The 13,133-nt window shown below is 41.9% G+C and overlaps 1 protein-coding gene across 3 annotated transcripts in view; it reads right to left on the reverse strand.

Annotated features, from left to right (window-relative positions):
* IGF2BP3 (insulin like growth factor 2 mRNA binding protein 3) overlaps positions 1 to 11,977 on the reverse strand; it is a 67,373-nt gene extending 55,396 nt beyond the window's left edge. Inside the window, exons 1-2 of one of the 3 annotated variants that reach the window (XM_080974782.1) lie at positions 10,561 to 11,977; positions 8,627 to 8,687 (exon numbers count right to left, since the gene is read on the reverse strand). In XM_080974782.1, the coding sequence (XP_080830908.1) occupies positions 8,627 to 8,687; positions 10,561 to 10,735 (236 nt within the window). In that variant the 5' untranslated portion in view covers positions 10,736 to 11,977. The remainder of the gene's footprint in view (positions 1 to 8,626; positions 8,688 to 10,560) is intronic. The other 2 variants (XM_080974784.1, XM_080974783.1) reach the window with 2 other exon arrangements.
* Positions 11,978 to 13,133: the final 1,156 nt, after the last annotated feature.

Genomic DNA, 13,133 nt, shown 5'->3' on the forward strand with positions numbered 1-13,133 from the left:
TGTTTTATCTACAATTTTATTATGTACATCATTTAGAAAGCTATTTGATTAAGCAGTTAATACATTTTTCCAAGCAAATAAAAAAATAACCACACACAGATACTCAAAGATACACACTTATGCCTGGCAGGCATACACACAGTGTAAAAACAAGAATATTAAATCACACGTTTAGATAAATTTTGTAGTTTCCCTGAAATTTTTACATATAGATAAGTGCTTTCATGTGTGAAGCAAGACATGAATATGCTACATCTAAGCCAAAATTAATGGCATCTTCTATATAAACTAAACATTTCAAAATATTCCTTATGTAAAGTAAATGCCATTTCAGACACATCTGATAGGCAAGAACTGAGCTCCATTAACAGACTCATCTTTTAGATTTCTAGAATTAAATGGCTCTAACGTAAGTATTTTAAACTTTCACGTATTTAAAAGATGCAGGAAAATAATAACATTTGTATGGCTTATAAAAGGAACATTAGAAAGCTTCTCTCAAAACATATTGTAAATTCTCTCTACACAATTTAAACTAGCTTTTTTGTGACTTTCTTCTACTCCTGCCTATTTATAGAATGACTATTTATAGAATCACCTACATTTGATGATTGTATACTACCGAAGGATGATAAAACTCAAAGTGCACTGACAGAGTAAGAGCACAAACTACAAGCAGCAAATCATTATTTCTCTGAGAGTCCCCTGTGTCTGCACACAGCCAGAGAAAGAGGAACACCTTATTCAGGATTAAATGAAGCATGTTTCATTTGACCAAGGAGAGAAACAAATTACATGGACAAGGAGTAATAATCAAAAGCATTCACTAACACAGGCTCTCCAGACTCTCTTTAAAGAGGAATTCTTGATGAAGTGTTCAAGCAAAAAGTAAATGCACAGGTATAATACTTAGAAAATGTTCACATGGAGCGTCCCGTGTTCCTTTGTGCTGATTAGACCTCAAAGTACTGAAGAACATCTGTCCAGTTCCAATAAGGTTTAGCACTTGCATTTCCAAAAACTTCACATTAGGAATCTCAAATGAACCATCCCACTGAGACAATGTTAGTTTACTCAGCCAGCGCAGAAATATTAATCACCAAAATAGCCTTTGTGCCTGTGGTTTATTCTATTTCTTTTTCTAATAGATATAGGAAAATGTGTCCATTGCCATTCACAGACAAACAGGGACTAATCACTTTGGCAGACTACTCTCAATATGCAAACTGTACATGATGAGCTAATTAATGCAGACATTTGACTAAAGCAACTTTGGTACTTGTTACTTCTCCATTAAAGAGAGACGTGCATAGGTCCAAGAGTCAGTACACATTCAAAGTAGTCAATGTATCGATTAAATAAACGAAGAATAGTCGTATCTTGGTTTTCGAACAGCTTAGTTCCCAAACGTTTTGGCTCCCAAACGTCGCAAATCTGGAAGTGCCTGTTCTGGTTTGCAAACTATTTTTGGAAGTCGAATATCCGACGGAGCTTCTGATTCGCTGCAGGAGCTTCCTGCAGCCAATCAGAAGCCGTGATTTGGTTTTCAAATGTTTTGGAAGTCGAACAGACTTCCAGAACAGATTTCGTTCAACTTCCAAGGTACAACTGTATCTTCTAAAGAAAACAGCCAGTTCAGTCAACTAGTGATACCTGTTCTGCAAGCACTTTACTTTTTACTTGTAGCAACCTGAACCTTTGGGTTCCATTTAAATGATTGTAATCCAAGTTGGAAGTAAATATCGGAAATCCTGAAGTAGGTCCACAATATCTAGAGAAGCCACACTCAGGTATCAACTTTTGCTTTGGAGCATTCTGATTTACTTTTTAAAAAACAGGAGGACAAATACCGTAGACTCTGTTCACCACATTACAACAATCAACACGGAGGATGAGTATATAACTAAATGTAACGCTGATCAAAAGTAAGATTCTTCTGGATATTATTCAACTCAGCACCCAAGAGGTACAGGTAACATTAATTAAGCTTCCTTTGCCTGGGAAGCATTTGTAATTTCGTTTATTATACTTTTCCCAGGTCTTCCTTTTTTGGTTGGGGAGAAACTGAATCACACACGGAATTCTAGGTTCAACCATCACATCCTATACTACTGAAATGGTATGTTACATACAGGGCAGCAGATTGCTCCTGTTCCTGCACATTAGCGTACCCAAAGAGCCGTGGAAATCAAAGGCTATGGAATCAAGGCTGAAGAGAAGCTGAGACTGGCAGGCCTTCGTGTCTGAGGCAAAAGAGAGATGCCGCCTTGGAGAATATGCACCTCATCAAACCTATCACCTCACCACATACAGACTCCTTTAAATGACCAGAGTGAACCTATTCTTCAACTTCAGGAATCTCACAAGGTAAAATGAAATTGGCCCCATGAAATGGGCACCTCCTAAGGTGCCAAAGAATATCTTTAAAGTCGCGAGGGACCATTCCATCTCAAAACGTAAAGATGTTGGGGAGGTGTGCTGGCTTCAGGAAGTGACACATCACAAAATTTGCTTCCCTTGGAGTTGGGTTTAATAGGGAGGTTGCCAGAGGGGAAAGGGAATGAGAATGGATCTTCCCCTTCATTAACTATGCCACTGTTTTGAGATCAGCAGCATGCTTTGCTATGTTCATTTCCAAGACAAACCCCTAAGATGACTTTGAGGCTTAGTCAGGAGTGAGAGAGCTCACATATACAACATTCAGCCAACAAAGGCATTGTAGGGACTGAAAGGCCACTACTATGACTCCTTTGCTCAACCAGAGGAGAACCTGAGCTATCTGTTGAGCAGGGCAGTGTGGGAAAATGGGATGGTAAAAGGACGAAAGCAATTTCATCCTCTTTGCCTTGACCTTCTTCTCCCCTTCAATAACGTTTTGTCACAGGTACTTAAAAGCTTCAACTCCTTACCCAGCAATTCCTAACAAGTTAATTTGCAATTTTTCACTGCCACATCACACTGTACCGCTTATTTTACTCAGCCTTCTATCTACAATGCCCCTGAGATCTGATTTCCAAGTAATCACAACCTAATTAGACCCTTTCTCCCCAATCAAAAAAGAAAAGGCACACTTCTTCCATAAGGCTTTTGTAACAATTTTATCCCCTGCGTCTGTTTTTATACTGTTATTTATATAATTTTGTTGTTTGGCGCCTGTGTATTTTGTTACATAAACCAATTTGGAAAACTTTTTTGGGGAAAAGCTATTTTAACAAATAAATTTAAGTAATAATTATCTACAAGTATTAACTATAGGGCCTGAGGGCCCCCTCAGAATATGTTGTAGAATGTTCATCTGTGTTAATCCAGCTGGTGAAATACAGCATTACACAGTGGCTGCCATGTCTGTGCTGTCTCCCTCAGACCTGGCAGGAACAGAGTGTGCCCAGTTCGTGGGCAGCCACAGCATGCCGGCATTTATTCCTAGCAAGGAAGCCTAGTACAGCAACATATACAACCAAAGACTGCGTCACTCCCTCCCCTACCATCTGACTTTATAGCCACAAAGTAGAAAAGAAGCTGCAAGAGTTAGCAGCTGCACATCCTTGCACCCTCCGTTTCTGATGGCTTTAAGGGGAGAAAGGCACTGATCACCTCCTGAATTATAACTTGCAAAGCGCAAATAGTTCAGCAATGCCACATTTCAGTTCTTTAAGGAATTATTGAAATAATATCATTCATTCTGAACAAAATATAATTGCATTTTCTACTACTCAGAGAAAGCATCCTATTCTAACCCAGACATGTAATTAAGTCTGGATTTGGGTTTTACAAACACTATTTTTAGAAGAATAGCAACGGCAAGTAAGAGGACAGATTTATTTATCTGAATTTATAAAATTTATACCCTGCCCTTCCATTCAATGGAGCCAGGGGCAGATTCACATTATATGAATACAAACTTAGGGTTGCTTTGTTGATCAGGAAAAAGTGCGAATGGGATACCAATTAATAAGAGCAACAAGGGTCAGAAGTGTTATTTCCTAAACTAATATACAAAAGGCTTACATTGGAAGGAAACAAATTTAAATGCTAACTGTGTGTTACTAACCAAATCTATGTATTGGGATGGTTTAGAAATGGACAATCCTGCTTCAGTATAAGGTGTTAGATGTGGTTCCCCATGGTTATTCTTTTAGTCATACTGTCTTACTGAAGCATCCTCAAGCTTATCTACTAACATGAAAACATATTGATGAAAAGACATTTTCCAGCAGCACCATACCTTACATTCCATTTTGGAAGGGTCAGTCTTTGTATCACACTGTAGAAATTAACAAGAACTGTCAGAAGAGTTTCAGTTTCCTACATTTAAAAAGGTCCAAATAGCCATATACTTTCTATGGATGTTTAGTATAATTTATATTGAACGTTACTTAGAACTCTGCCCAAAATACAGTAAGATTATCATGCTGCCAGACATTAAAGGTTTTTTTCCTTTGATATGAAGGACTGCAAACTGTAAATTACACTTTATAAAAGATTTGTACTTTCTCCAGACCAGGGGCAAGAGTCCTGTGGCTATCCAGATGATGATGATGATGTACTACAGCTCCCATCATTCCCGATCACTAACCATGTGGGGGCTGGGTTGCTGGGAGTCCAACAACATTTGGAGGGTCATAAATTCCCCATCCCATTTTAGGACATGCCATTTTAACAGATCTTTGAGGTATTCACATAATTTTTTAAATAACTAATGTAGAAACAAACTGTTTTATTCTGACAGGCTTTTGGTATATGTGGCAGATAATATTTTTATGTTTGTTTTTAAACTGTTATGTTTTATATTGTTCTTTTTATATTTTTTAAAATTTTGTTAGCCCACCAAAAGGGAAGGATACACGTTTTGATAAACAAATATTTGGAAACTATAAAGCTGAATTTTGTAACCTGCCTGCTTGAAGTGACTCTAAACAAAACTTGATATGCTTTGCAAGGACCAGTTTTGTATAGGATAGGAAGGCAGATGTGGAATGAAGCACAAGAAGCAAATAATGTGTTGCTGCATGGAAGACACGAAGAGGAACATAGAGCACAACATCTGCTCAATGTAATAACTGTAATAGCTACCTGAGCTCCCACCTTACCCCAAATCATCACTGGATCCTCAGCCTTCTTCCTTGCCTAAATACTTTCAGCACCAAATTATCCAAAGGCTAAGCTGTTTTTGCTTTTAAAATTTGCTGATTCCATAGATTCTGTATTGCACTTGGCACGGTATTCACAATGAATAAGAGAAATCCTGATTACAACACAGCCCAACCTTATGTTGTGGTTCAGTTTCTGAAAACCAAACCATCACTCCCATGTGGTTAGGGAAACATGAAATTTTGTTTTGAAACCCACAGGGGAAAACAAAAGTGATACAAAAATGGGTTGGCATCCAACCTTGAAGCAGAAACAGTACTATAATACGGATTCTAGTTTTAGTGAATAAATGTCAGAAATAGAAAATCTATAAGGATTTAACAAGACTCAAGCTTATCAAGTACTGACTCAATATGCAGCCCCCAGCTGGCCAGTATCAGATCCCCACCCACCTCCCCGCCAAGCTAAACCATCCATCAGACAACAAATGACATCAGTGCTATTTGAATAATCAGTTTCCAGTATGTATATTGCCCCACCAAGATAACAGCTGCTCTTGTGGCAAGCTAGGGAGTATCTAAAGGGCTTGTACAAAAGTTTTCCAATATACATGTACTATCTTGTTTTGCATAATTTTTTCCCAAACATTTGTGGTAGCTGATGATCACAGCTAAGAATACTCCACATTCTTTTTGTAACATGTGACTAGCAGCCCGCATTGTTACAATGCCATTTCCAAGTTTTGAATGAAGTGATCCAAGCTTCCCTTAAGTATCTGGAGGTTTTCTATGATCCACGAGGTTATGAATGCAAAAATTTTACATTCCTTTAATATTCCCTTGAGATTTTCATAGTAAGACAGAAATCAGCTTCTGGCTAGAGCCATATTACAAACAGCTCTCTCTCTCTCTCTGCTCTCAACTAAAATCTAGACCATTCCCTCTACCCCAACTCAATCACAATATAGCCTATTTGCCTGTCTCAACGACCATTCTAGAACACCACAGTCCTAAACAGCCTTTCACAGCAGGTATAAAGGTTGCTTTTGCGAGTGTGGGTGTGTCCTCTTTCAATCTAAAAGTCCAAACTGCTGGAATGCAACTGCTGAGCCTTAAAACTCCCTTTAAATAACAAACCAGGCTAGCTTTACAGAGACTGGCCTTTCAAATTTAATTTAGTTTTGTAAGAGCTCCTGACACTATTATGAGAGGATATGGATTAACAATATTCCAGTGTCTACCCCTAGTGCACAATTTCACCAAAATGAATGAAGGGAGAATATCTATAATTACACAGCATGAACTATATATTCTATAGAAGTACATCTATAACCAGATAGATGAGAACATTCATATCAGCAGTGCTCAATGATAAAGATTAATATACTACTGTGCACTGCTTTGAACTTTTTGAAAAATATTAATACATTTTAATAAATATATTTTATGGGACTTCACCATATTCTGTATCAAACTACTTCTTAATTCTAACTGAAGCATTTATCCAACCAAAAGTCCCTAACCCACTGGTAATAACTGCATGCACCCTCTGTTTAAAATGAAAAAGGGAGGGAGGAAGAGAGTTTAAGAAATGAAAGGGTGAAGAAGTAATTTAACCTAGGGTTCCAAAACAGCAAATTCCTAGATACATCTTATGATGTACAGATCAATTGATCTGGAAGTCTTACATGAACTCAGAGAAACATCTGTAAATAACATTATTTCTTCATCTTTTTTTGGTAGGACATTACGACAGTTATTTATCTGTACACTACACAAGATAGCTCCATGGCACAGAAAGTCCATTCCTTAGATACAAAGCGGAAGAATGACACACTTTTGAAATGTTGGCTATAAAACACAAACACAGAGATTATACTTTACAGTCCAATGCATGATTCAGTATGAAGCAAGTCTCACTGAGTTCAATGGGAATTATTCCAAAACATAACTAGAATTGCAGCCTATGTTTTAAATTAGGTTCCATATCAAAGATGCTTAAGTCCACAAAGCACATGTGTCTGTATATTTCATTAAAGATTTGTATCTCCATTATATAAAATTCTATTAAGGATGAAAATATAGCAAAAATCTTAAAAAAGAAAATTTTGTGCATCACAAAATTACTTTAAACAAATTTTCACATGTTTCTTCAAAGCTACTTGTAGCATTAATGCACATCATTTTTAACTGCACACCAAAAAGGAGGAAAGGAAGAAAAAAGTAAGAATCAGGAAGTGAATATTTTAAAATCACATTTTCATTACTACACCACAGCAACAAGACAACATAATTAAAATTTACTATTACAAGTATTTCTGGAGTACAGTAAGATTTCCATTTACACATACAACCATTACTTTACTACCTTACATTATACTATACTGAAAATACTTATAAAATGGCTAGGGTACACAAAAGAATTGATCCTTTAAGTAAACAGATATTACTAGTAAAGTTGAATTACTCCATTTTCAATGCAGACAGAGTGTGTAAACCAAACAAGTATTAAGCATACCAGAATGCATGTCAATAGATACAATATGCCTTAATACATTAACAGAGGTTGCTTCCTAATTGTATTTGTCCACAAATCTCTTCTGGTTCCAACGTAAATTTTCATACAACGTTCAATAAGCCTTGCATATTTTAATTCCACAAAGTAAATGATAACAATCAGCAGCTAACACTTCCAAACAAGTATTTTAGAGGCCTAAAAATGCCTGTCTCTTTAAGAAAAGCTTTTTCATCTGGACTGTATTCTTGCCTAGGTACAGAATAAGATTTTAAAGAAGCATCTGTTAAATGTGAGATACCAGCACGATAAAGATTGCTTCATAATCTATGCATTTATGAAAGCAGATTTAACTACTCCAGGAAAGTTTTTGATTTAGATTCAAGCAACCTTTGTATCTACCTGGCCCACAGAAGCTGTATTACTCAGTGTAAAGTATTCTTTTCACAAAAAACAGAAAAAGTTAACTATGTATCAACTGTACCTTGCATTAAAAAAAAAAAAATCCTCCCATATTGCCATACAGAAATATTTGGTGATAAAGAAATACCTCAGCTTGCAGTGCAATCTTAATCATGTCTACTCAATGGGGCTTACTCCAAGGTAAGTGGGGTTACAGACTCAAATAAAACTTTCTCTACATAAATATTATACAAACTTCAACAAAAACACAAGATGGGCAAGATGTTTGTAGTTTGTCTATTTCACGGTTCAACACACTGATTCTTAATGCTCCACTACTTCCTAACTACAATATGAAATTGTTCAAATGTTTTACTCTTGACCATCTATGACTGTTCAACTTTCTTTTAAAGCCACAGCTACCTGACAGCATTCATCATTAATATAAGAACAACATTACTGAATATCACAAATTAATGAGTGATTTAATATCACAAAGTAATAATTGATGTTTAGGCTGCTAAACATCAGATCAACTTGCTTCCAGTTTCTTCTGATTGATGAAGATTTCCATTCGCAAAGGGGGGGGGGAATAAAAGAAAATAAATTCATTACGTACCTTTGTCTTTTGGGAACTGAATGTTCAACCTCTATGAGTTTACCATGCAGTTCAACTTTACCTACAAACAGTAATACAAGTGGTTTTAGAATTAATTGGGTGCTCTCCCACCCCTACTCCAGATATGAATTTATGATGATGTAAAACAGCAAAGGAAACACAAATGCAACATGTTATAGAGTTTGCTCACCAAGTTACAGGGCAGCAACTGAAGCATGGTGGGAATGATAAATAGCCACACGCCAAGAACCTGGCGTACAGTAGAGCCAGTTCCGAGAGAAATGGTTGAAAATGTATTCAGGGCAACTCTCAAGCAGGAAGTTATTCTCTTTTAACCTCTACTATCCTCCAGTGTGATACGTTAAAACTCAGTTGTACATACACACACATGCATATATGTACGCCTCCCCTGATGAGATTAACAGGCCTCAAAGAACTCGTCACGAGGAAACAGGAACTGGTGGTTTGGGTGAAAAAGGAGTGTGCTCCCCACGCGTTTTTCCCTGGAAATGCACCCGTTTAAGCTCTTTTCATAAGCCCCCTCCTACCACGACCCGCTGGGCCAAAGTCGCCCCCCCATCGTCCCCCAGGAAGCGGAGCAGAGCAAAAACCAAGACCCAAACAAGCCCGCCCAACCAACCAACCAACCAACCAACCCTCCCTCGTTCAGCCCGCCAAGCTGCCTTTCGCGCGCGCACACACACAAAAACAGGATGTAGAAGAGAAGCTAAGAAAAACTGACATGCTTTACTCGGGGCGCGAGAGCCCAAAGCGAAAGCGAAATAAATGACCCCCAAGGTGCAGGCGCGCGCACGCACCCTAGCCGGGCCTCCAGGCCTCGACTTCTCCCAAGCGCGCCGTGGGGAGCGGGAAAACAGGGGGTCTTTCCGTTTACACGTCCAAAGTTTGGCGTCTCGTGTTAACACGCCAAGGCTTTGAGCAAGCCGGGAGATTGCGCGCCCTCGCTCAGAGGGAGCCGAGCGAGGGCGCCGAACTGAGAGGGAGGCTGGCGCGACTTTGCGCCGCGGACCGAGGGCGTTTGCCCTTGGCGGGGTGTCTGGGGGGGGGCAACCCCCTCACTTTTCTCCCCCGCCACCTGCCCTCCGGCATCTCCCGCCAGAGCGCGGGGAGGCCGAGGGTTTTCGCGTGCGCGCGTGTGAGGTGCTCTTGTGGCGAACCGAGAAACCCCTCGCAAGTGTGTGAGGGGGGGGGAGACTGGCGGTTGCTGGCTGGGCCCTGGCATGCGTCTGAGGCGAGCGAACGGGAGCGTGCCCGCCCCCGCGCGCGGAAGGGGCGATGTTTTTTGCGCGCCTCGCTCCCCACCCCCTCCTCCTCCCGCAAACGCAGCTCTCTTTTCACCTCGCGCGCGCACACCTCTCCGCCAATATTTTTTTAAGATTATATACTCATGCTAGGAATGTGGGGAAAGAAGCTCTTCCAAGCGCAGCGGCCTTGCGCGCTCCACATTCCCGCTCCCCATTAGGGGAGGGGGTGAGGGGGGCGAGGTTTTCTTAAAGCCAACAGTTTGCGCGTCTAAGAGTTGCAAATGGGGGTGGGTGGGGGAGAAGAGGAGAGCAGAAGGCCGGCCCAGCAGCACCAGCAGCCTTAGCCTCACCCCCCCCCCCTCGTTCAAGGCCCCAGATTATAACGCCGCCGAAGCCCTCCGAAATAAATTCAGTTCAACCCAGCGCGGCGACGCCTGGCCGAGCAACTGCCCTCGGCTACAAACCGGGGCATCCTTGCGCGGCCGGTCATTTCGATTTAAAGCGTTGCGGGCAGCCGAGTGGCCCCCCAGGGGTGGGTGGGTGGGTAGGAGTAAGAGCTCGGGGTCTGCGCAGGAGAAGGGGCAGGATGGCGCCCAGGAAGAAAGGAGGATGGATAATGGGGACCAAAAGCGGAGACGCCGGTGGAAGAGGAGGAGGAGAAGGACCCACCTGAAAGTGCCTCGATGGCCTTCATAGCCCAGTTCTCATCGGGGCAGTCCACGAACGCGTATCCCGTCTTCACGAGAAACTGGCCGGTGAAAGGGATCTTGGACTCTTTAAAGAGACTTTCTAGCTCCAGAGGGCTTACGTTTTCGCCCAGGTTCCCGATGTACAGCTTGTTCATCTTCTCGTTTTAATTAAAAAAATAGAGCTCTGCTTAATAGTAATGTTTTTGTAAAAATAAAAAAAACCACGACGACGGCGACGACGCCACCACCACGCGCCGTCTTGTAACAATAATGCAAAAAATATATATAAACGCCCCCTCAAACGATCCAGGGAGTAAAATAAAAATGCCAAGGGGCTTTAAAAACACACACACAAACACACAACTGCAGCTTGTATCCGTCCGTCCCCCACCCACCCCTCTCTCTCCCTCTTTCACTCCCTCTCTCTCTCTCTCACACACACACCAGTTTAAAAAAAAAAGGAAAAGGAAAGAAGCCCGTGACCAAATCCGAATACTGAAGGTTCACAACGTTATCCGAACCGATAGTGGAAATCACGACGCTTTTGGAACTAGGATGGCGGTTTAAAAAAAGAAAAGATAGGAAAGGGAGGAGAGATGGGGGGCAGAGAAACTACTTTTTTTGTCTTGCCCCCAAGCCCCTTTGGCAGCAGCAGGCGGAGTATGAAAATGTTACAATACGTGAATGTAGGCACCGCCCCTCCCAAAAAGGGAGGAAGGGAAGGGGAAAAAAAAAACAGAGTGGGAGGAGGAGAGGGGAGGAGAGAGAGAGAAAGAGAGAGAGAGAAATCACTTGAATATTCCGGCTTTTTGAATGAGCCACGTGTTCAAACTACAAATCAACTTCTCACGTGAGGAATCCCAACGCCTCAATTAGATAGCTGCAGGTTTTAAGCTCGCATAACACACAAAGGAGGGAGAAGCGAAGTTGGCTTTGGGTGTCCAGGACAAGTTTTTAAGACTGGGAGGTTGGATGGGCGCGGAGCCCGGACCGCGTGGTCTCTCTCCCCTCCCCCTGTTTACTACTTTCTGCGGCGGCGTTTGGTTGCTCCACACGCGCACAAACACACATATCGAAAGCTTCGCTTCCGACGTTCAAAAAATAAAAAATCCTTCGCCGGGAGGAGGAGGGGGCAAAGGAGCAACCTTATACAGCAAGGGCTGCGGGAACTATCTCTACGTTTCGCAACGCAATCGGAAAGGGTTGGTTGGTTAAAGGGGGGGGGGGAGATAGGACAAGGAAGGAGGCCAAATGCAGCCTTAAAGGGCCACTCGGTGCCTTTCCTGGCGCAAAGTGCCACCGCTTAGCGCGGGGTGCCAACTGCAGCTCGTGGTCGAGGGGAACCGGCGAGCTCGATTGGGGAAGGGGGGACCCCCCCTTACAATGCTTTCCTTGTCGGGGCGACCCATGTGCTCCACTGCCACTTTTTTGTCTGCGATTTCGTGTTTGGTGGCGCTGCCTGCGCCCTCGCTCGCCATTGGCTGCGCGCCAGAGAAAAAGCGAGGGGTCTCGCCGAGGGCGGGAGGGAGGGAGGGAGAAGCGAGGGTCTCCTTGAAACAGCTCCTACCCCCACCCCCACCCACCCGCTTTTCCTTCCTGCATAGTAATGCTCCTGGCGGTTTTGATGAGCGTTGGCTGCAGCGGTTCTAGCCCTCAAACGTTATGAATCGGAGAGGACAAAGGGGGTGGAGGCCAGTTGGAGGGTGATTAAAAAGTGGGAGTGCGCAGGGGCAGAGATGAGCGTGCTACTCCGGACACATCCTCCCCCCCCCTTTCCTTCCCTCCCCACCTCCACCCCAAGCTGTTTCCTTCCCCTTTTTCTTTTAAACCGAGTTAATGGTGGTTTTTCTAGCTCAGAAAAAAAAATGGGGATGATTGGACAACATAGCCCTCGGATTACCATAGCACACAGAGAAATCCACCCACCTACCCCCATTCTCCCCTCCCCCCTCCCCTCTTGGTTCAAGGAACCATTCATAATTTTCAACATTTGTAAAGCACAATGGTGGGTTTGTGGGGGGAGGGGTCAGAGTGTGAGGAGCCTTGTTCCAGAGCAAACAAAATGTTGCCTGAAGATGAAGAAAAGGATACGGAAATGAAAGCCAACACTGTTTTAATATATAGGAATCCAGTAGGTTTTGTTTAAGAATTCACTTTAGTAAAAGGGTTCATTTATGCTGCATAGACTGGGGAGGGAGGAATTGGGTCACAATTGGTATAGTAAACAGTTAAGTACTTTTATTAGTTACATAGTGACAATCACATTCACTATATTTTTGTGAGAAAATAGGGGTGGGTTGTTGTTGTTGTTTTTGCTATAACTTACTAACTCCAGTCCTAAAACTATAAAGTAAGTAAAAGTAATTTTAATCTGCAAAAGTATCATTAATGAATGCCTTTGTTAGAGCTGTGCTTTTGTCAGACAAAAGTAGTGATCAAATGTTTTGGTATGTATGCTTTGCAAATGGAAAACAGGATAGTACTTGCAATAGAATGACAAGATGCAGAAATGTAGAGTATTTTAAACCATGTAAAAGTTGTAACTAGCCCCTG

This window comes from Podarcis pityusensis, assembly GCF_964106645.2.
Source record: "Podarcis pityusensis genome assembly, chromosome: 12".
Taxonomy (NCBI): Eukaryota; Metazoa; Chordata; class Lepidosauria; order Squamata; family Lacertidae; genus Podarcis; species Podarcis pityusensis.